General features: G+C 37.2%; 1 protein-coding gene across 1 annotated transcript in view; it reads right to left on the bottom strand.

Annotated features, from left to right (window-relative positions):
• Positions 1 to 20,623, bottom strand: part of NUP107 (nucleoporin 107) — a gene marked incomplete in the record, with an annotated part of 23,748 nt that extends 3,125 nt beyond the window's left edge. The window contains 24 exon segments of the mRNA XM_072401330.1: positions 640 to 800; positions 1,059 to 1,161; positions 2,228 to 2,340; positions 3,029 to 3,179; positions 3,454 to 3,492; positions 4,840 to 4,958; positions 5,881 to 5,950; positions 6,040 to 6,088; positions 6,170 to 6,315; positions 7,573 to 7,632; positions 7,816 to 7,892; positions 7,979 to 8,069; positions 8,249 to 8,362; positions 8,970 to 9,045; positions 10,429 to 10,517; positions 11,189 to 11,260; positions 11,484 to 11,532; positions 12,075 to 12,202; positions 12,426 to 12,529; positions 12,611 to 12,755; positions 14,005 to 14,120; positions 15,230 to 15,298; positions 15,719 to 15,810; positions 20,467 to 20,623. Of these exon segments, the coding sequence (XP_072257431.1) occupies positions 640 to 800; positions 1,059 to 1,161; positions 2,228 to 2,340; positions 3,029 to 3,179; positions 3,454 to 3,492; positions 4,840 to 4,958; positions 5,881 to 5,950; positions 6,040 to 6,088; positions 6,170 to 6,315; positions 7,573 to 7,632; positions 7,816 to 7,892; positions 7,979 to 8,069; positions 8,249 to 8,362; positions 8,970 to 9,045; positions 10,429 to 10,517; positions 11,189 to 11,260; positions 11,484 to 11,532; positions 12,075 to 12,202; positions 12,426 to 12,529; positions 12,611 to 12,755; positions 14,005 to 14,120; positions 15,230 to 15,298; positions 15,719 to 15,810; positions 20,467 to 20,474 (2,241 nt within the window).
• Positions 20,624 to 21,292: the final 669 nt, after the last annotated feature.

The raw sequence follows: 21,292 nt of genomic DNA, 5'->3' as shown, positions 1-21,292 counted from the left end.
ATAGGAAAAATATATTAGCACGTACTGTGCTGCACACCATTCTTCCACCACCCAAAACAGATTGCATACACTGAGAAAATGTGACCAAACACAGGGCAAGGGCAGAATACAATTATGAAGTAGCCTCTACCTAATGAGCTGTGTTAGGTACTGCCTTGCCAATGTATTATTATGGATGCTTGGCTTTGTAACTAGGACTATTTTTCCCGTGCTGGTGGAATGCTTTTATGCTCATAGTCCACATTCCTTATGAGGAAAGCAAATACAAAAACACTGCTGTGGTCGACACTGCAGGGGGAGATCAGTGCTGTAGTAAAGACAGATGCCCTGAAATTTTTCATAGTATGGAATGTTACTCCATAAATGCATAATGACCTTGCTTTGTATTTGGTCAAACCCTTTTTTTCAGTTAGTGGGCCAAAAAAAAGTGTGCAGCAAGGCTGCAGCAATCAAATTGTTTGCATTTAAACTCTGAAGTGGGCTACAGAGCTGTGGCAAGTACTGTATTTACTGTATTTAGGGAAGTCCAAAATATACTTTTTTAATAATAATTTATAAAGTGTATGTTTAGTTATTGCAAATCAGTTGTTTGTTATTAAACCAATGGCATTTTCTTATACTATAACCATCAATGCTTACCAAGTATGCTCTTATACACAGGTGTTCACGTATTGCATTGTCATCCTCTGCTGGCAAAATGCTATCCATCCCTTGCTCCTCCCATTGGCTGTAGATCTCAGCTATGGAGTCCGAAGGAATTTTAGAAAACACTTCTTTAGCAGCATCGTGTTTCTTTGATGCTACAAGTAAGAACACATACATCAGTACTGTTTAATCTTCCTTCAAAATGTCCAACCACTAAATCATATAATATAGTTATATCTTAAAATGAATTCATACAGTTAAGTAAAATGAATTCATACAGTTGTATAACAGACACTGAGATTCTGAAGTTTTCAACATGGCACAAACAGGCACATGAAAGCGTGAATAAATACCGGAGCTTACTTCATTGTCACAATTTATAAAGGCATTAAAAAAGGAACAATATTTCTTACCTAGAAACTTCCTCATGATGGCATTGCTTTGCTTTATAGCCTCAGCTCTCTGTGCAGGATCAAACACCAGCCAGTCTATCACATCTATCTTTGCACGGTCATCCTGCAGGGAGGAAGAGGTCAAAGATGAGAATTTGGCGATATACCTAGAAATATGTTATCTTGTATGCATTTGTTTTCTACTGCTACCTATACTAATTAGAAGCTATCCCCCAACTGAAAGACACAGCCCTTTTGTGATAGTAAGATGGATGAACTGTAAAGGAGTTTGAGATCATTTAGGATTGGAATAGGGCAAATAAATAAATGTGTTACATACCCTTTGATGAATTTAGTGTAATTACACAAATCTACAGCAGTTTTAATATTGCGAACAAACATATATACGTAACTTAACTTCCCACCCCAGTACCTCCTTTTTAGCTGCACCGTATAGTTAATGTGAGATAAACAGCTATGGAGATACATGTAGCTTCCCTCTTTTCCTCTTGAAAGATAGCACTGGTGATTGGCCCTTAATTGAGGTATATTGGACAGTAATCCTGTTTATCCCCAAATCTATAAGGTTACATAAGGCTTCCTCTCCTCACTCCTAACAGTTACTTAGAGCAGTAGGGAAGTGTCAAGGAGGTAACTATGTTTAGTTAACAGAACCTGTTTTTGTTCAACATGGGCAAAGCACAGGTTTACTTGGACGCTTTTAGGACATGTTTATATTTGGAACCAATAAAAGATCTCTCAATCTCCCTTACACATTTATTTTCAGTATCTGAATGCCTTCACCTGTTCTAGTGCTGCCAACACTCAAGTCTAATCTTCAAACTAATTACTGGTGTTATGGTGTAAGCCATCAAATGATCCAGTCATTTAGAAAACCACTAGAAAACAAACATCACCGACCTTCAATTGCAATACAGTAACATTTTATAAGAAACATATTTACTGTTATGCCATCATGAAAACATGAATTTAGATTTTCCTATATTTAGATGTAAAATAGTGCAGATAGGATTACAAAAGGCATTTTGTTGATCTATACTCCTAGGACTAATTCACACTATAAGTAGCAGCTGCCTAAAAGGTCCTAAGATATCTAAAACTGTACTCACTGAATTTGAAAAACTAAATAGATGCAGAAAAATATTCTATGAATAGCAGCATATACCTACCTCACTTGTGGCAGAAGCCAGGGCTGGTGAAAAGTCATGATGAGTGAAGTCACCACTATCTTTTTTTCTTGTGTTTTCAACTACAGTCTTTGTTATTGTTGCAACATCCAAACCTTGAAATGTACACAAATATATTTATACCTTTAAGCAAGCAAAAGACAGCACAATAATAAGCATGATCTAAAAGTATAGTTAGAACTGCCTTTTTTCTCTCTGCACTTACCGCATATTTCGGGCCATAAGACACACTTTTCCCTCCCAAAAGTGGGGGGAAAATGGGGGCACGTCTTATGGTCCGAATAACCCGCCCTGGTTGAGAATATTTTTTTTTTTTTTATTTTCTTTCCACTAATTAGTGACCCATACACACGCCACCTCCATATCCTTCTCTGTTGTCACTAGTTAGTCATGTGTTCTTAAATACCAAAACCATATTTGAATGTGTTCATAGTTTGTTTTTTGCTCCATCATAGAGACAACTAATTATTTTATTAACCTTTATTTGCTTTTTAGGTTTTTAAACACAGCTGATGTGGGTTTTTTTGTGAACATGACTGCTTGACCAATACCATAGCCAGACACAGAAGCATCCCACACAAAAGATGCAGTTGGAGGTTACACAGGGCTTCCTCTCTTTACTTCTGATAGCTGAACAGAAGGGAAGTTAAGAGAGGCATGTTACTAGTGGTGCCATGAGCCAAACAAACAGCTGCTAAGGCAAATAATAGGGTGGTCCAAGTAACTGAAAATAATAGTTTAATCATTAGTGGAATGTACTGTAAATGACAATAAAAGTATCACCTGCTTCCTTGGCGAGTTCCAGGCACATATTCCTCTGGTCTGGCTCTGTGATATTCTCCAGGAATGCAGCATACTGTGAGATAGCCATCTCCTGTGGAAGGTGGCTGACATAGAAGGCTATCAGTTTTATGTGCTTGTCATTTATAAGTCTCTAAAGTATAAAAGGAAAAATAAAACAGAAAATGAGAATGCCAAATCATGCAAAATTCTGGATACTAAATAAATACATGTGGTTTGTGCTCAGTCACATTTCGTCTTGACTTAAGAACAATTGCTATATGTAGTGCTGCATGCACATGTATTGTGTAATAAATAGGCAGGTTGGAAATCTTCATCAATACCAGCAATGATTAGAGAGATGCAGCCTATGTCACTACAGTAAGTATAAAATGAATAGGATCTGATTTAATGCTTGGCAGACTGACCTGTATGTAAGTCTTTAGCACTTCCACGGAGACTTCTTCCTATAATAAAATTAATGAATGCTTTAGATGTAGATTCATAAATAAGAATGTAACTATATAACATACATTTCTACTGATTTAATATGTATATGTTGGATTGTTTACAGGCAAAGTTTGACTTTTGAACTAGAAATCACGTGTCTGCTGCATCTGAATTGTTTTTCTTAATAAAACAAGTCTATGTAAATTGGAAAAAGCAGCTCAAGAGCATTACAAAAGCAGTTCTAAAGTAGTCCAAAATCAACTAAAATTTGCTGTTAGCTTGTATATGAGCTTATTACCTGTCATTATTACTTAGCCTCGGTGATCTAAGGCACCATATCTAAAGGTACATGGCCCCTGATTCATCAAGCAGAATCGGATTATCGGTCGCGCATTCGTATTCGCGATCCGAAATCGTACGCCATCGCGCTATTCAGCAACTGAAAAAGCTCGCGGCCGGAGCCGCGCATATCCGGCAGCTTTACACTGGCGAGCTTGCATTAAAAGTCGCGCTAATTAATTGCTATGATCTCACCATTGAGCTTTAGAGATCCTCCTTAATCGCGCAGCTGACATCTAATCGCCTTAATTGGCAGATTCGCGCTTCCTACTGCTTATTATTGAGAAGGCAGGAATCCGGCTGGCAGTGAGGCGAGTGTACGCACACACTCGAGTCTGGACCGCGGTAAACCGCGATCGATGGCCGCGCGTACTTTCGCGCTTCCAGCGAGCGCGGATTTTATTGATGAATCAGGGGCATGGTGTGGTGCATTCAGGTATTAGTATTCACTGGGATTTGCTGTCTGCATCTCTCTCAACTAGACAAGTCCTGCAGCAAGTAAAACAACTGCTGACACCTTTGTTCACATCCAAGACAATTTTCTTCATAAGGGGACATGAGTTGGGTGGTAGGGACAGAGATGCCAATACTCTTAAACAAGAGTGACAAGAATGGGCCAAACCAAAATGTATGTTAACTGCAAATAAGGTACCGTACTAGCCAGTTTTAGTCCTTGGACTTATTCTCCTCCAGGGAATGTTTCGGTGAATGTCCGAAACATTCCCTGGAGGTGAGAGTCTGAATCACAGATTTATATAAAAAAAAAAGCCTTTTATCTTTAACACAATTTATTTAACCAGCACTGATCCTTTGATAAAAAGGTGTAAATTGTTTTAGTCAAAGAACTGCATAAATTATTGCCCACAAACAAGGCCACTGAATAGGGGGTATAGAGGTGCAAGAGTTTGTTAATGACTGAACTATAAAAAATTCTATTAAGCAACCCCAAATTAATGCATTCAAAAAGTGAAAAGCATATATTACCATACACATTTCCCAGCATTACTCTTTAAGGGTGATTTTACCTTAGTTTGCAGACCCAGAGTTCGGAAAAATAATATTAGATGCGTCATGAAGCGTAGCAGATGACCCAGAAGAAGAGTTTTCCCTTTTGAAAGCCATTCACTGAACTCATCCATTAAACCTGCAATTTATAAAAAGCACACTGAAATATAACAGCCCCTTCCACAATATGTTTCTATGAATGATAAGTCAAAGTAAAAAATTAGATTGCAAAGTACTGTTCTCAACAACAACAGACTAAGATGTGCAACAATGCACGGTAACAAACATTTACAACCAGATGATAAAATCAGATTTTGAAGTGGATTGCATGTTTTAAGTTAAACCTCTAAGAACAAAAACTGCTACACTAAAACTATAAAAACTGCTACACTAAAATGTACACAAGCTAGATTTTTATTGCCTGGGATGATCCACATGGTCGTGTTGGGTGAAAACCTTGCGTACAGCTGTCCTTAGGTGCGCCGTATTTATATGAGTACAGTTAGGTCCATAAATATTTGGACAGAGACAACTTTTTTTCTAATTTTGGTTCTGTACATTACCACAATTCATTGTAAATGAAACAACTCAGATGTAGTTCAACTGCAGACTTTCAGCTATATTTCAGTGGGTAGAACAAAAAGATTGCATAAAAATGTGAGGAACTAAAGTAAAGCTTTTTTTTTCTATGCGTAATCACTTGTTTTCAGGAGCTCAAAAGTAATTGGACAAATTAAAAAGCTGAAAATAAAATGTTATAAATTGTATGTTATATGACTTAAATATAACTTACAATATTATTTGCATATTATGCCAAAAAAAACCTTGCCTTTTGTTTTCTCTCATTTTTAAAGTCTAACCCAAGTATAAAACCTTCATCCTCTCCCCAACTCCACAGCATAGCTTAATGGACACCAGTGAAATGAGCTTTATTGGTGGCAAAAAGACCTAAGCATGACGTTCTACGGCAATAAATTTTAACAAAATGTTTTTGAAAACCATAAAATCTATTGTAATAATTTAGTTAAAAAATATGTCCAAAAAATCACCGTGGAACTTACCGTCCACATCACCAGTGACTATATACTTCTGAATAATGTGGTAATGTTCCTTATTTTCTTCTAAGACTCTCTATAAAAAAAAAACAGATGAAAAGATTACACATGCAGAATTCCAAACCAAAAAAAGTGTTCCAACGTAATATGGATTTAGTCAGTCACCTTTTTATCAGTGGCCTGAAGCTCCTCAAAGACTTTGTCTAAAGTCCAGCTAAAAGACACAACAAACATACTATAACAATGTAATGATAACCACATGAATGAACATCTGTTCATACAAAAATCCTCTTACTGTGCTTCCAAGTACTCCCTAGGCAGTTCATCCTCCTCACTAGTGGAGATAAGGGAGGCTCTGATCTCCTGCTCAACTAAACTGTCCACCATCACACGGAAGTATGCCCAGACCGTATCTTCCCAAGTTTCACAGACAGGAAGAAGCTAGTAACAAACAATTATAAAATATTACAGACCATAGAAACAGAGATTTTTTTCCCCTCAAAATGCCTTTGGAAAAAGAATATTTGTTTATACTCACATCAGTAGATGGTGCTGTGTCCTCATGTAAAGTGTGTAACAAACTCTTGCCATTGGAGAAAAGAGTTTACTACACATATTTTAAAGAGACGGAGTGGATCATGGTAAATGATGGTTGACACACTCGGTATTACTCTAGATAAATTTGATACTATTTGGGATCCCCGGAAGGAATATAGATCCTCTTAGTTGGATATTTCCTTTCGGTATTAAAATATTTTCATTAGAGTCTTTTCCCCCCTCCCTGCCTTCTCTCCCCATTTTTTTTTTGTTGTTTCTATTGATTACTGGTTTGAATGGCAGCAGAGAAAAATTTTTGTGGCTTAGGTTTACAGTCCAGTCAAAGCATTTTCTGTGTAAAAATAAGTACACTGTTTTATATTCCAATATAGACACTACTTACAAGTTAAATTCTATCTATTGTAGAATTATGTTTTTTTTTCTTCATTTTTTTTTTTTTATACCAAACATGGACCTGTTCATACTCAAATAGAGGAGTGAGAAAGCAAACCCACTAGCTGTAATCCTCAACTCATCACTGAAAATTTTGTTTTTTTTCTAACAGGTAGTGTGGTGGCAATACTATGGCAATCAGTAAACAATGCAACCCTTTTCTGGTGTACTCCATGTACAGAATTCTGCTGAGCACAGTAAAGCAGAAAGTGTAGGGAACCGGAATCTCTGCGAGTAGTTAAAATGGTGGGGTGAGAGCAATAACACTTCAAAAGAATACAGCAGTGCTCTCCCTAGCCCCTCCAACCGACACATTTCGGTAACCACCCGGGTTGGGTCACAATACAGGGGCATTGGACAGTTGAGGCATAATACAAAGATGATGGGGAAAAATGGGACATACTAAGTGGGGGGCATTAGAAAGTTGGAACAAAGTATGGAGGGGAGATAGGAAACGGACACAATTATAAAGATTATCGGATTCCTAGGACAACAATTGGGAACAATAAATTTATCATGTGCTGCCCGCCCACTTTTTGACCACTCCGCTACAACAATAAATAATTCGTGTGGAGAAACCTGTACAGAATGTGGTTGGAATGGATGGAAGTTTATGTGAGAGTATTTTTTTTTTTTTAAACAACAAGGCGACAAGGTAACATAGAAGATGAACGTTGCAAGGTACTGTGTATGGTTCTACAAACGTACCTGCTTTAGATTTCCACTTAAGGTTGCATAGATCGCTCTTTCATATCTACTGAACTGCTCCTGAAACACACAAACAAATATTTCATTGTGGAAATGTATTAGCAAGGTATCCAATGTATTGCCGATTTCTAAAAAGAACAATATGTGAAAAATCTATAATAAACCATGGGTGAACTAAATATATTTGCTTTTTGAATTAAAAAAAAAATATCTAGTAGTAGTAGTATCTAAGTAGTAGCTTACATCATCTGCCATACGCCAACAACAAGCTTTCCACACACCCCGGTATGGATTGCCCTCCACTGGCTGCACTTCTCCAACTGCAACAGAACACAATTAGTTATTATAATGTCAGGCAAGAAAAAGCAAAGGAGTAGGCATAAACTATAGAGCAAGATTGGGCTACCTCCAGTTATATTTGGATCATGATAAAGTTTCCATCCTTCCAATGTTGCTGCCCTCCAGGACTGACCACATCTCTTACACAAACGTTGGGCCTAGCAAGACCATAAAATGCATTATTACTGGGCATACCTATTCATAAGATAATCATTTCTAAAACTGTAGAATAGAAAGTCTTGTAAACAATCAAGGAGGTATAAAACACTTTTTTTTAATTTCTTTTACCACTATATCCTAGTCTGAAAGTTTCTGAAGATAGATCAGCACATTTTACCTCATCGGTCATGCCAGCTCTGATCAACATGAAGAGATATTTTAAAAGCCTGATGTCATCTTCACGGTCCAGATCATCCAGAGGAAGTTTCTGTCTAATGGGGGCATCAGGATCCTACAGCAAGTATGATACAAAAACAAATATTGAAATGTTCTACTATTTAGGATGATTGACATCTTTTTTTGTACAAATGATTACAGTACACCATGTTTCATTTAACAAATTGTCTCTGAAATTGCCTGCATGGCAAACAACTGTAATGCAAACTGTAGTCCAGTCCGTGACTGCTTGGGACATTAGAAAGTGTTTTAATTTCAATCATTGATAAGTGAAACAAATGGTTTGTGAATGTCATTCATTCAAGTGAAAGTTGCACATTATGTCTGTCAACATGCTGAAACTAAGTAGGGCCTAGACCACTACAGGACAAAAGCAAGAGTACTGGGCTAACCTGTTTCGGAATGCACGCCCAAAGGCATTCTATCTAACATCTAAAAAAAAAATGAACTAGTGAACTTTGAAAATTTACAATAAAACTTATGACCTGATACACCAAGTATGAATAGAGATAGTGATCAACATTTGAACTGCCAAAAAAATTCCTGCCTAGACACTTCAACTGTAAGACCAATGTCTGCTAATACCTAAATTATCATGTATCATTCAACATACTTAAAATAATGTTTCATCAGCTCCAGGCCTTTCCACAATTTACACTTACCAGTTCAGAGACCAGTGGACGACCACTGCCTAGTGCTGAATTGCTTCTTTTTTTCAATGTGGAAAGAGTATTCTCCCTTAAGAATTAAAATAAAACAGGTCAATTGGTTTTTAATATTTGTGGCCTCAGTTCAGTTAATTTTTAAACAGAACAAGTTGAAGGGCAGTTGTAGTTATATGAAACATAAGGCGCCAATTACTCAGTGCATAAGTTTATCCTAAATATGTGCTCTCATTTTCAGACACAAATGATGTGTTCCATTTTAATTCAGCAACTGCTGTTTTAACCCAGGAACTGCAAACTATTGTCTTACAACACCAGCTTTATGTGCTGCAATTTTTTGTATGCATGAAGGCCATTTCCCTCTGCCCACAGATATGACACCTGAGCATATCAATTATGTCCTTAGAAAAAGCAGACAGCAGCCAAAATGAATCCAGCCACATGAATAAAATAAAGACTCATTAGTGTTAACAAGTTTGGCTGTAAGGATGATTTTAGGCAGATCAATTCTGTTGCCAAGGACAAGGTCACAGCTATATCCTCTCCTATCCTGTAGTCAAAAACAGTGAAGGACATTTATTAATGCAGCTCTGTATGAAATCATGGTAAATTTGCATGCAAAAATGTTAACATTAATCTATGGGTCTATTTTGTAACCAAACAACAGTTTTAGTTTTGGTTCACCAATTCCACTGTCGTGCTGCAACTGTGAAGGGCCACTTTATACAAATATGCAGATAATATTTAGCGGCTATTTTTGAGTGTCGCATATAGAAAATAAATACCTCCCTAGCGTTCTAATTCTGTAAGTATTTTCACGCAAAAAGTGTTACTTTTTTTGCATGGAAATTTATTTTACATTGTAGGCCTATAATTATTAGGCATAACTCACAAAAATATGTCAAATATTTAAAAAAAATTTATTAATAAACTTTAAATTAAAAAAAATCTGTTAAAACAAGGGTGCATTAAAATACTAAAACCTGTACTATAACTTTACAGTAGCATGTATAATATATATAGATTATCTAAAGATTTCTTTGTATTGGATTCAATACAGTTATTTTGTATTAAATCCAATACAAATTTATTTGAATTTCCCACGGCGCCTCCAGCCCGCACTGACGTCACCAGGAAAACCCAGAGAACATCTCTGCTGTTGCCAGCTGAAGATCGGAGGAAGAAGATGTATCCCGAGGACCTGCAGGGACGAGCAGAATGCCAAAGGAACAAGGTTTTTTTTTGGTTTTTGGCAACCCCGAGTGTGACTCGGGATTACTGCTTTTTGCAGGTAAAATCCACCCCGAGTCACATTCAGGAATACTACTAGGGGGGTTAACTTGTGTTAGAAATGAAAGAAGCAATTCAACATGAAAGAAGCAATTCAACATGAAAGAAGCATTCAACACATAAAATCAATCACATTTTGTTTGACATTTTTTTTTTACATACATACCAGTATACAGCTTTAGCATAATACTCAATATTTTCAGAGAAGTCACCAACATCATCTTTAGCTATGCTTTCCAACCAATCCACTACCAACTGAAAACAGAAAATTCCATTAAGTATTCTTGAAACTCAAAATACCATACTTCTTTAAACTTATATCAACATCCCAGAAGTAAATTATGCTACATGTAAGGTTTGGATTCTCACATAATGCTTGTACACAAACAGTAAGTCTTGTCTACCCTTCCTTTATTTTCTTTGTAATGATTTCACATGAGTTTGTCCCACCTAAGCACACTGTGCACTAAAATAGTTTTCAGTGCTAGGAGAGCTGTACTTGTTTCTGGCCCTCTAAACTCCAAAGCAGACACAAAGCAAGTTCTCTGGGAGGTGGCTCAGGGGAAATAATGTGCTGAGAGTGCCAGCTATAAAATGGGGATAAACAATTCCCCAATGTGTTTATCTACAGAAGATATTGAGGCTTGTTTTAAAACTCATCTGTTGTTTGTTGGAAATCATGTAAATATCCATTGACTGGTCACACTTTAAAGTGCAGGTTCACATCTATCCTCACTATCTAGCCTAAGTCACTGATCTAAAACAAGCTTGCTGTTTGAAAACATGTTAGGGCAACATTTCGCTATGCCTTAGGAAAGAGAAAAGATCCATAGTAATCACTTTACTCCAGGACTAAGCAATTTTTATTTAAAATAAATGGTATAATAATATGCAGTCTTCTAGAAGGTTCTTGACCATGTCCTCACCTGGCTCTGACGAACAAGTGAATCTCGCTCAAAAAGCTTATCCACAATCATCTTTTCACTAGCATTTGGTGCCTATACATGAGACAAAAAAAATAACTATAAACACAATCAAAGATTCAAAACATGACTAATAGGACAATACGTTTTCTTGTAAAAATCAGAAAAATAATGTTATCAGAGCTAGGAGACCTTTAAGACAAGCATTTTTGTTTTATTCTTTTACAGTAAAAAACAAGGGCATTTAGAGTATTGCGATATCAGCGATTTAAAAAAGTGAAAAATGTGGAGAACTTACTGCAATATCAAACATATTTTCATCCTCTGTGCACGTCTGTATTCGATCTCTGAAAAGCACAAAGAAATTTCTGTTTTACTTCTGAAGCCAACAGGTAATATTAACATACCAACTAGGTTTAATTCACACAAAAAGGGCATTTAACTATATTTAGTACTTTTTAGTATTTTACTGAAACAGATGCTGTAGATTCTTATACTAGTTAGGGTCTGTGAATACAAAGTATACTTCAGTATTTCCAATTTCACCCAACTACAGTGGATACTGCAAGGTTACTCCATAAAGTGGAACTGGTGTAGAACAGATCAGTACAAATTAGACAGCGATACTTTCTCATAAAAGAGAGCAAAACCCGTAAAAGGAACATTTCACCACCTTAATGATTCCCTGATGTAAATTTAGGCAGTTCACAATTACAGAAATGTCCAACTGAATTGTGAATAACTACTAGCAGCAATTTTGGGGGTTACAGATCTGTAAATTTTGACATCTACACTGGTGTACAACTCCCTAATTTGTAAGTTGGGATACCTGTTCTGGTGAACATCATAAAAGTATTTTCAATATTTTATTAAGTACTAAATGACAAACCTGTAAAGTGATGCAATGAGCCTCCAAGTTACCATTTCTTGTCGTAGAAGCCATAAAACGCTTGCAGTTTTGGAAAACTTTTGCTGTCCTGGAGTGACACGGCTAACAATTTTTTTTAATAAATTGACCTAAAAAAAAGAAAAAAGAAAAAAAACACAATTAAAAACAAAGTGGTTTAAAGGACATTCCACAGATCTTCATTTGCTGTTGCTTTCTTTCCTCCATGTTTTATAAATGATCATAATTTCATCCAGGGTAACTGTACAGGTAGTCCCTGAAGACAGAGACAGAAGACCAAACTTGTGACCACGACACGAAAAAGAAAAAAACTTCCCAAATCACAAAAATTACCTGTTCACAGCACATAGTTTCATACTCTTCTATAAGCTCAAACACTGAACTGGAAGGAAGCTTCAAGAACGAATTTAGAAATTCCTGATACAGGCTCATCGTGGCTGCAAATAAACAGATGAAAGGGCAAGGATGAGATTGAAGACAGTAAAACAAACATGTATTGTTCCAGTATTGTCACATACCAGTTTCTCCTGGATCCTCCTCTTTCATCATAACTGCACTAAGAGTTATGTCTTCAGTAAAACTGGGACTATCAAATGCACTATACATTCCTGTCCGCTGAGGAGAGAAGGAGGCTGCATATGCACTGTCATCCATATTAGACAGCTGCAAGCAAAAAAAAACTTTAATTAAAAAGGCCAAGCAATAACCAACTTTTGACTAGAAACCAATCCAGAAAATTTTGTCCAAATATTTCTCACAATGACTAGAAAAGTAGACAGTACACAGGCACCAACAACCCCACACCTGTGTACACAGCATTTGCAAACACCGCCTTCCAAAGTAGTGCAGAGAGTACTTAAATCATAGTTAGAGAGGAATAGGTAAAATCCTACTACATAGACAAAAAGCAATACAAATAATTTACCATATATATTCAAGTATACACTGAGCAATTTTGCCCTCACAATGCTATTACCAAAAATCTTTATACCCAGTTGATACCAATGGCTCCATTTTAAAAACAGATCATTCCTTCAAACATTTCCTTGTGCAAATCTTCCAGGGCCATGTGTTTCAATGGCAGTAATTGGTTCCTACCGGGGAATGTTTGCAGGAAAGTCAGATTCCCCGTCTCTTAAATAGAGCCCCTAGTAAAATTACCTGTAACTGCCTTTTCTCTGGTTCGAGAGAGCTCTCAAAGACAAGCTGTTTTTTTAACACTTTACAAATGAGGACATGGGTTGGCAACAATCATGCACAAAAGATCATTTGAGAACAAATGTCTAACTATTACCAGCTCCAAAAGTACAAAATACTTGAACCTGTAAAGGAGGAAAAAAATATATAAAGGCAGAGCCTTATGGATTTTAATTTGTTTTCCTTTTTAAATAAAACTTTTCAAAAGCCACACCACAGTTGTATTTATTAACAGTCAATTTACTGGCATTTTCAGTGATTACCGTTTTGAAAGTGATGGTCACATTTTGTGCACTAAGTTTATACTTGGTCAAATTTCTCCTGTTTCTCTCAGGTAAACATAGGTCCCTTTATATTTATATAAGTTCAGGGTTCTCCCCAGGCCCTTTTAGCTGGGCGCACCACCCGGCACTTTTCAGCACCCACCCGGCTATTTTTGGGTGGTTATCAAAGAGTTTGGTCACAATACAAGGGGCTACCACCCGCCTACAATTTCTTCCCACCCAGCTTAAAAAAAAGTCTGGGTTGAGCACTGAAGTTTATATACTTAGAAGTGCACATACGTTGCTATGGCCAGTTACACAGTCAATCTCCACCCACAAGAACAATAAAGCTTGCAAATAGCAAGAATGACGAACACTGACACTGCCTAATCACACAATTGTCTATACCATAATTTCTTTTTAAATTTTTCTTTAGTTAGTAGTCCACCTACCATGGAAATGTCCCTTAAACGGCTTGGAGTTTGTACTAATCGAGGTGATCTCCCTGCTGACCCCATTATTGCAGAAATGTCCGGTGGTCTCGATGAATTCCATGGCTGTGGAGTCACTAAATAAAAATGAAAACCATTAACAAATCTAAAGGTATGTCTTTTGTTTAGTTTTTAATCTGCATGCATTTTGTTCCTTACCTTAACAAATGAAAACACACAGAATCCAAATTTGGAATCCAGATCCTTTAACAACACCTTTTACACATCCAACTGACTCCTGATCCACCACTGCAGATTCACATATGTCGCCAAGGTGGTCTATTACTGTCCCTTTAACTGACTGATTAACATCAGTACTGTGTGCTTTCCTAAACCCTAAAAGGACCCAGCTGCTGGGCAACTATTGGAAGTGTCCACATCAAGCAGCCGTGATATAGACACCTAAAGGACCCTCTTCCTCTGTTGTGAACGGAGGAAAAATTAAGACTTCGGACTGACATCTCACGTAACCACAGCTTTTGACAGGCAATGGGCCATTTAGATATTTTTTAGAAAAAAAAATAAAAATACAAAGACTATCCTTGCATAAACAGGCAAAATGAACAAGTAATGCTTAAACTATTTGGCACAGTCTATGTCAGGATAGGCAATGGAAACAGATGTACCGAGGAGCTCCCAAACAGTTGGCACTGTCAGCCTCTCAGCAACCCCGAGCCTTTTGCTGGCTCCTAATGAAACAGCATTTTACAATGGGTGATACTAAACGCTTACCACTGCCCCTGTTGCTGCTACAAATTGTCAGTATGTCATGGGCCTTATTGGGTATGTGAACAACAAAGTTCTCTTTTTTTTGTTTCAGTATTTGAGTATTGTTGAGTTGAAACTTACACTTATACCTGTATTCTCTTCCCTGTGAAAACAAGGAAGATTTAGGATGTTTGTGCACTTTGTAAACAGAAATTAATTAGGCAGGGTTGAAAATGTGCTTAGGAATTCATAGCTGTGTTGTCATGTCAAAAGTGAGGTAAAAGTATACAATTTTTCTGGTACACAACAGGTATTTTTCTGGAATCACACAGTGTTTAAAAAAATAAAACACAGGGATATATGCATGTATTCTAGAGGTGTACTCATTTTTTTTGCCTTGACTCCTAAAATGGCAAAAAAAAAAAAAAAGTTTTGCAATTGAACTTTTATACATATGCACTATGGAGAAGAACCTTACTTTGATGCCGAAACAGAGATCCAGGAGTCCTAGGAAGGTTCTTTGGATTGGAACCAGTCCAGTTGTCATCTGCCATGTTTACATTAAGAAAAAAAAGAATACTCAAACAAGTTATCCTTTAACAACATTATTGTATTAACTCTTTCCCTTGCAAATATTATACAATGCAGAACTCCTTCCAGAAAATATGCTTTGATATTTTTTAAGCACTGCAGAATAAAATGTTAGTAGTTGAAATGTTTGTGCTACTGCTAATCACACCTACTGTTTCAGTAAAAAGAGAATCCACTCTTGTGGATTGTTTATGAATCCAAACACACTAAATTTCTCAATTTTCTCTAATCTAAAAGGATGAAATTGTGTAAACCTATAATGAATATGTCAAGACTAAGAATTGTGGAGAAACAAACAAATCAGAAAAAATAAGGGACATAGGTTAAATCTAGTTTGGAGTTAGGGGACTAAAGAGACTAGAAAAAAAAAGGATACCAGGGGCCCTTTGGTGGGAACTTTGTCGTCGGGCTGTTCTGGAGATCTCTGTCTCCCGAATTACAGGTGAAGATATTTCCATGTTTGTCCTCCTGTTAGAAAAAATACAAAAAAGACATCACTTTACTTCAATACAATTCCCAGATGTAAAGATGTTACAGTGACCAAATCACAATCTCTTACAGTTTACAATGATGAAAAAATGTATTAAAACAGCCCATTTCAATCATACTGCACACAACAATGAACAACAGATCTAGATCTGTGGCCAACAGCATCTGCAAAACATGAACTTGCCTGTCAAAGTTGAGCTCCATTGTCATCCAAATGGACAGTAAATTCATCCTTGAATACTGGAAGAATTATAGAACTGGCCATTGCCAATCTTGTAAAATTGATATTTTATAGACATTCCTACTTAAATACTTTGACTATTGCACAGATAAAATAGATCTGTTTTTCCAGATCTTTATTTTAGAAAGCACTGGTTAACACACCAACCGACATTTTCAGAACTACATCAGCAATGACTGCCCGGGTGTAATAGGGCATTTTGGAAAGTGTAAAGTATTTTGTTCTATACCAAATAGAAAAATGACAATGGCAGTGAAGTGGGGTTCCACTTTTCACACTGGTTTTAGCACTTTATATTGCTGACAATTACTTGTTATAAACTGGTATCCCCATAACAAAAGATGAACTGTTATTGGCTATGACAGCTTAAACATTGGTGATGTCAGAACTGCATGCCAAGCACCCCCATTATAAGACAAGACGCACAAATGAGGGAATCTAATGCTATACTTCGGCTTTCCTCTGCTTGTTCAGTTTTCTCCACAGACTGAAATGTCTCCGTGCAGTCTATCCATAAACATTACATCACCGTTGATGACAAGTCAAGGTACAATGCAATTAACTGTAATTATCAGACCACAATTTGAAAATATAGAATACAAAATACTCTTATGGAAGATGCACTATCAAGCACCTACAACAATCTTATAGAAATCTCCATAATAAATATATATATTCAAGAATATAAATGTATTTAAAATACTAAAACTAACCTCAGCATCATTTAACCTCCAGTAAGACCTAAAAGCACATGAGCAGATCTCCTGGCAATTTTGCACCTGAATTAAAGATCTAATTGATTTTCTGGTAAGTCAATTGTCCCAAAACACTATATACAGTACTAAATAAAAGTCAAATGTGATATTCAGTCTCCTTTTAGTCTTGGGAATTTTTATTGCAAAGCCATAGCAAGGTAGTCACAACTGGACCTAGAAGGACAATGCAATACAGTTTGCAAATGTATATTGTTGAACTGGAAGGTAAGTTCTATTAAGTCACATTTGATCTATTATGTTAGTAATTTTCACTCATAACCAAGTGGTCTGAGATCCTACTCAAAATTTCCATTTTAGCTACAACCTGACAAGCAAGCAGCCCCTCCACATACTGCTGCTGGTATATACTGTTGATCTAACTTTAAGGGTTCTGTCATACCTATGCATTTTTTTTCTTCCCAATTTATAATCCTTAAATTTCAAGAAACGCATCTAAGTGCATGTTATTGTGTGAAATGAAACACTGAGCATTTTTGAAACTTGTTGCAATGCAAATGTTGTCAAATGTACAGTCAAGATGCATTTGGTTGGTTTCTATTATTTCAACTGGAAACTCATCAATGAGAAAACTCAATATCAATAAGCTGTGAACAGATCCCAAATGTGCAAACTATGGCAAAACTTCCTCCAGGTGAAAGCTTCTGTGCAATAAAAAGGCAGAGAATGGACACTAACTACTGCAGAACATAATACCTTAGGACATCCTGTCAAGTTATTCCAAGCACACACTAGTAAAGTACTTTTTCCTCAATACTGCACTGAAACAGAGAACTAAAGATTGGCAGGTAACAAGCATTTTCAGGAGTGGAGCAGTGCAGAGTGAGCAATGCGAACAGTTTTATAATGTAACAAAAACTCATTGGAAAGGTAAATCGACTTGACCTAGGGAATAAAAAATATCAAGCAAGGAAAATGTAATAATGCAATGTGAAGCGCAAACTAAAAGTTAATTATATCCGTTATGAATTGTGTCACTGCTTTTAGGAAAATCTTTAGAAATCTGTAAGATTTCTAATGTTCTGCACACTTACAACATAGAGAATGTAAACACCAATCAACATACAAATAATATCTGAATTTTGTGATAGTATTTAAAATAACTGCTGAAGACTGAAATGGAAAGGTAACATTTAAAGCCGACCTAAAATTTTTAGTTTACATAAAAAGACAGACAATCGTTTTCTATAAAGGAAAAAAAATGTTTTATTTATTTTTTAATATTTACTGCATTTGCTGCAAAAAAAAAAAAAAAAGGGGGGGGGGGGTGAAGCCCCTTCCATTCTGTCTTGATTACCGTGGCGATCAGGACAGAATGGTAGCGCAGAGCCTCCTGGCTGCTCCTTCTGCAAATGCTTGATTTCAGACATGTGCAGAAGGGGCATTTTCCTGCATTGGGAGGAAAGAGATGCCAATCTAACACATGCACAGTGAGATAGACACTCTTTTTTCCCCTTTACAGGGGGCTACATCGCTTGATCTGGCGCCTGCATAGTGCCGAGATCAGGTGTCGTACCCAGAAGAATATGGAGGAAGATGAAAGCACCCGGACAAAGGAGAATTCTAGATCGGAGCGGGAACTGTTCAAGGATATCACCAGCCTGATCAAAGGATATGTGGAATTAAACCTGTCATTTTTTTTATTTTCAGTTTAGTTCCGCTTTAAAATTTTAAATTAGAATAATATTTACTTTTCCAGGTACTACTTGCAGCAATCAGGGCCAGTTTGCTGTGCCTGCCTCCTCCACAGAGCTAAATTTGTGCTGCTTAAAACAAAACTTTTATAATAATAATAAAAAAAAAAAAACACTTACCTTTACTGTTGGAATGCAGGTCCCGTGCCATCCTAGTGTCTTTCCGATGTGGGCTTTATAGCAGATGCAGCCACCTTCTTACGTCACCCGATCTTGCACTGCACAGGCACGAGATGGGGTGACGTGTCTTCTGAGATCGGCACTTTTCTTACATTTCAGAAAAGCCTCTCATGATACAAGTCCAATCTCTAGCAAAAGCGGTCTGCAACCTCTTGGGATATGTGATGTCGCAGCACATAAAGACAGAAGGAGAGGGGTCCTCCCCAAAGAAGTTACCCCTCCCAGAAATTCATGATTTGACAGTATGCATGCAGGAGCAGTGATTGCCAGTAAGAACTGAACATAACAATTTTATTTTTATCTATCAAATCTTTCAGTTTTTCCATTATGTGTCCTTCCGCATCAAGCTGCCCTGCAAAAGTGTCAGTTACAGTTATTAACAAAACATAAACCAGTGCTGGGTGGGGGATGAAGCAGTTACTTACAGCAATCAGCTTTTATTTGGTTTAAAACTTTTTTTCTCCAAAAGAAAAGGACAGTTTCTATAACTGATGAACAATTGTTTATGGTAGCTGGGATTCTGCGGTGGGGTATATCTCTCATACACTGCTCTTATAATATTACATATATATCTACGACTAGACCGTCCACAAAATGACAATGCTACTGTGTGATTAAAATTCAGGATTGTTGGGGTTTTAAAAGAAGTTAGGTAATAACAATATCAGTTAACAGGTAAACAACTGTGAAAGTTAAAGTCCAGAGAGGATAAAAGTTGCCCATGCATTGTGCACCCTCCATCCCACAAGGATTAATCACTGATGAATACAACGATATACAGGTAGTTAAGGACATCTGACATACGGATGACTCCTAGATATAAACAGGGCTTCACTGCTTGCTGTGTGCAGGACAGAGGCTTGAAGGGGGGAGGGGGCGGTTTGCATGACTTGCAGAAGAAATCTTTTGCTAAACACAGCTGAAGTTGTGAGTGATCTTAGGGGGTGAGCTCTTTCTGCAGCCTTTTGTAACTCTTTAATGACCAAGACAAACTCTGCAGTTGTTGTTTTCCAAATCTTAGCACAGCTTGCACCAGAAGTTAAATGTCTAGGCTTCCCAAAGATTTTTTTTTTTTTGCTTTGTTTGTTATTAACGCACATGGAGGATTTTATACAGTAACTGACACAACTCTGCCTAATAATATGCTGAGACAAACATCTATCCTAATTGCATTTATTAAAATAATGTACATGTTCCGACTTACATACAAATTCAACTTAAGAACAAAACTACAGTCCCTATCTGGTATGTAACCCGGGGACTACCTGTACTTACCTTATTCAGCCAGCACCATGAAATGTAAATCAGATTGGTGAGGAGGTTCCAGCACATCAGAGTAAAGCACCAGCTATGCTGGGAGGGGATATTCACAAACCCCCCAAAGTAAATATAAAAGGTTTTGATCCCAGACAGATAATGATGTGGTGCACTGACAAGCTATGAATTAATGAATACCTGTGTATATTTCTCATAATGACAGGTCATCTTTTATTCTCTCTACACATTCATTGAATGACATTGCTATGAATTTGGCCTGGACTTGGCTCAGCACTGTATATATAAGGAAGGCATTACTATGAACATGTGACTATAGAGAAGGCTGTCTATACACATGAATGAATAGGGTTTCCTGTGCACACAGCACCGTCATGGAGCTAGAAGCCATATCAAACCAGCGGGCACACAACACTCTCCTTGACAGCACCTAGCAATACTCCATGATAATAATACTGAAATCCCAGCTTACCTCTCCATGTTCCTGCACACTTCCCGCGCCCGACCTCCCCTGACAATCTCCGCTCACACAGCCAATCAGAAACACTGACCCCGGAAGTTATCATAAATTCCGGCGTGGCTCCTATTTCGCCATCTTTGTTTGTTGAACGTTGCCATCACCGGGATAGTTGTAATACGGTTATAAAACATACACAACTATACAGATGCGGTGCTAAGAACATATATAAAAAGTGTTAGGCATTAAGTAAAGGAAAGCAAAATAAATGAAATGCTAAACTAGGTTGTGTACATTTTGGCAGAATGTAATGCTGAAAGTAAGTAATGTCTGTGTATGGCTCCTTACTATTCTATGGGGTGACTGTCATTCCTATCTCTCTGTCCCTCTTCTTGGTCTTCTCTTTAAAAATAATATTTAACCCCCTTCCCTGCCATGTTATGCAGATTACAGATGGGGCAGGGTCCATTCTGCAGTGACGCCTTTATTTCTCATTTTCCCACTTTCCTTTCATAGGTCAGTCAATAATTCTGGTGTTTGATCATGTGATCCTTGTAATAACCAATCACAGTGATCACTACAGCATGGCAGAGTAGAAAATACAATGTATAGATATTTTAAGAACATTTATCTAGGAGGTGGGGGAAGTATCACACAATAGGAGGAAGCATTAAATGGTATCCATAAAGAGGTGTAGGGGTGGGGAGGGTGCGCACATTGCCTACATACTCTGCCTTATAATGTTTTTTTTTCCTGGCACAGTTGGGAAGTATTGGGAAATGTGTGCAGGACAAGTCATTCTTCTCAATCAAAGCAGGCAAAGACTCAAAACCAAAAGGAG

The sequence above is a fragment of the Pyxicephalus adspersus genome, chromosome 2, assembly GCF_032062135.1.
Source record: "Pyxicephalus adspersus chromosome 2, UCB_Pads_2.0, whole genome shotgun sequence".
Lineage (NCBI taxonomy): Eukaryota > Metazoa > Chordata > Amphibia > Anura > Pyxicephalidae > Pyxicephalus > Pyxicephalus adspersus.
This window is presented reverse-complemented; position numbering and strand designations above follow the sequence as displayed.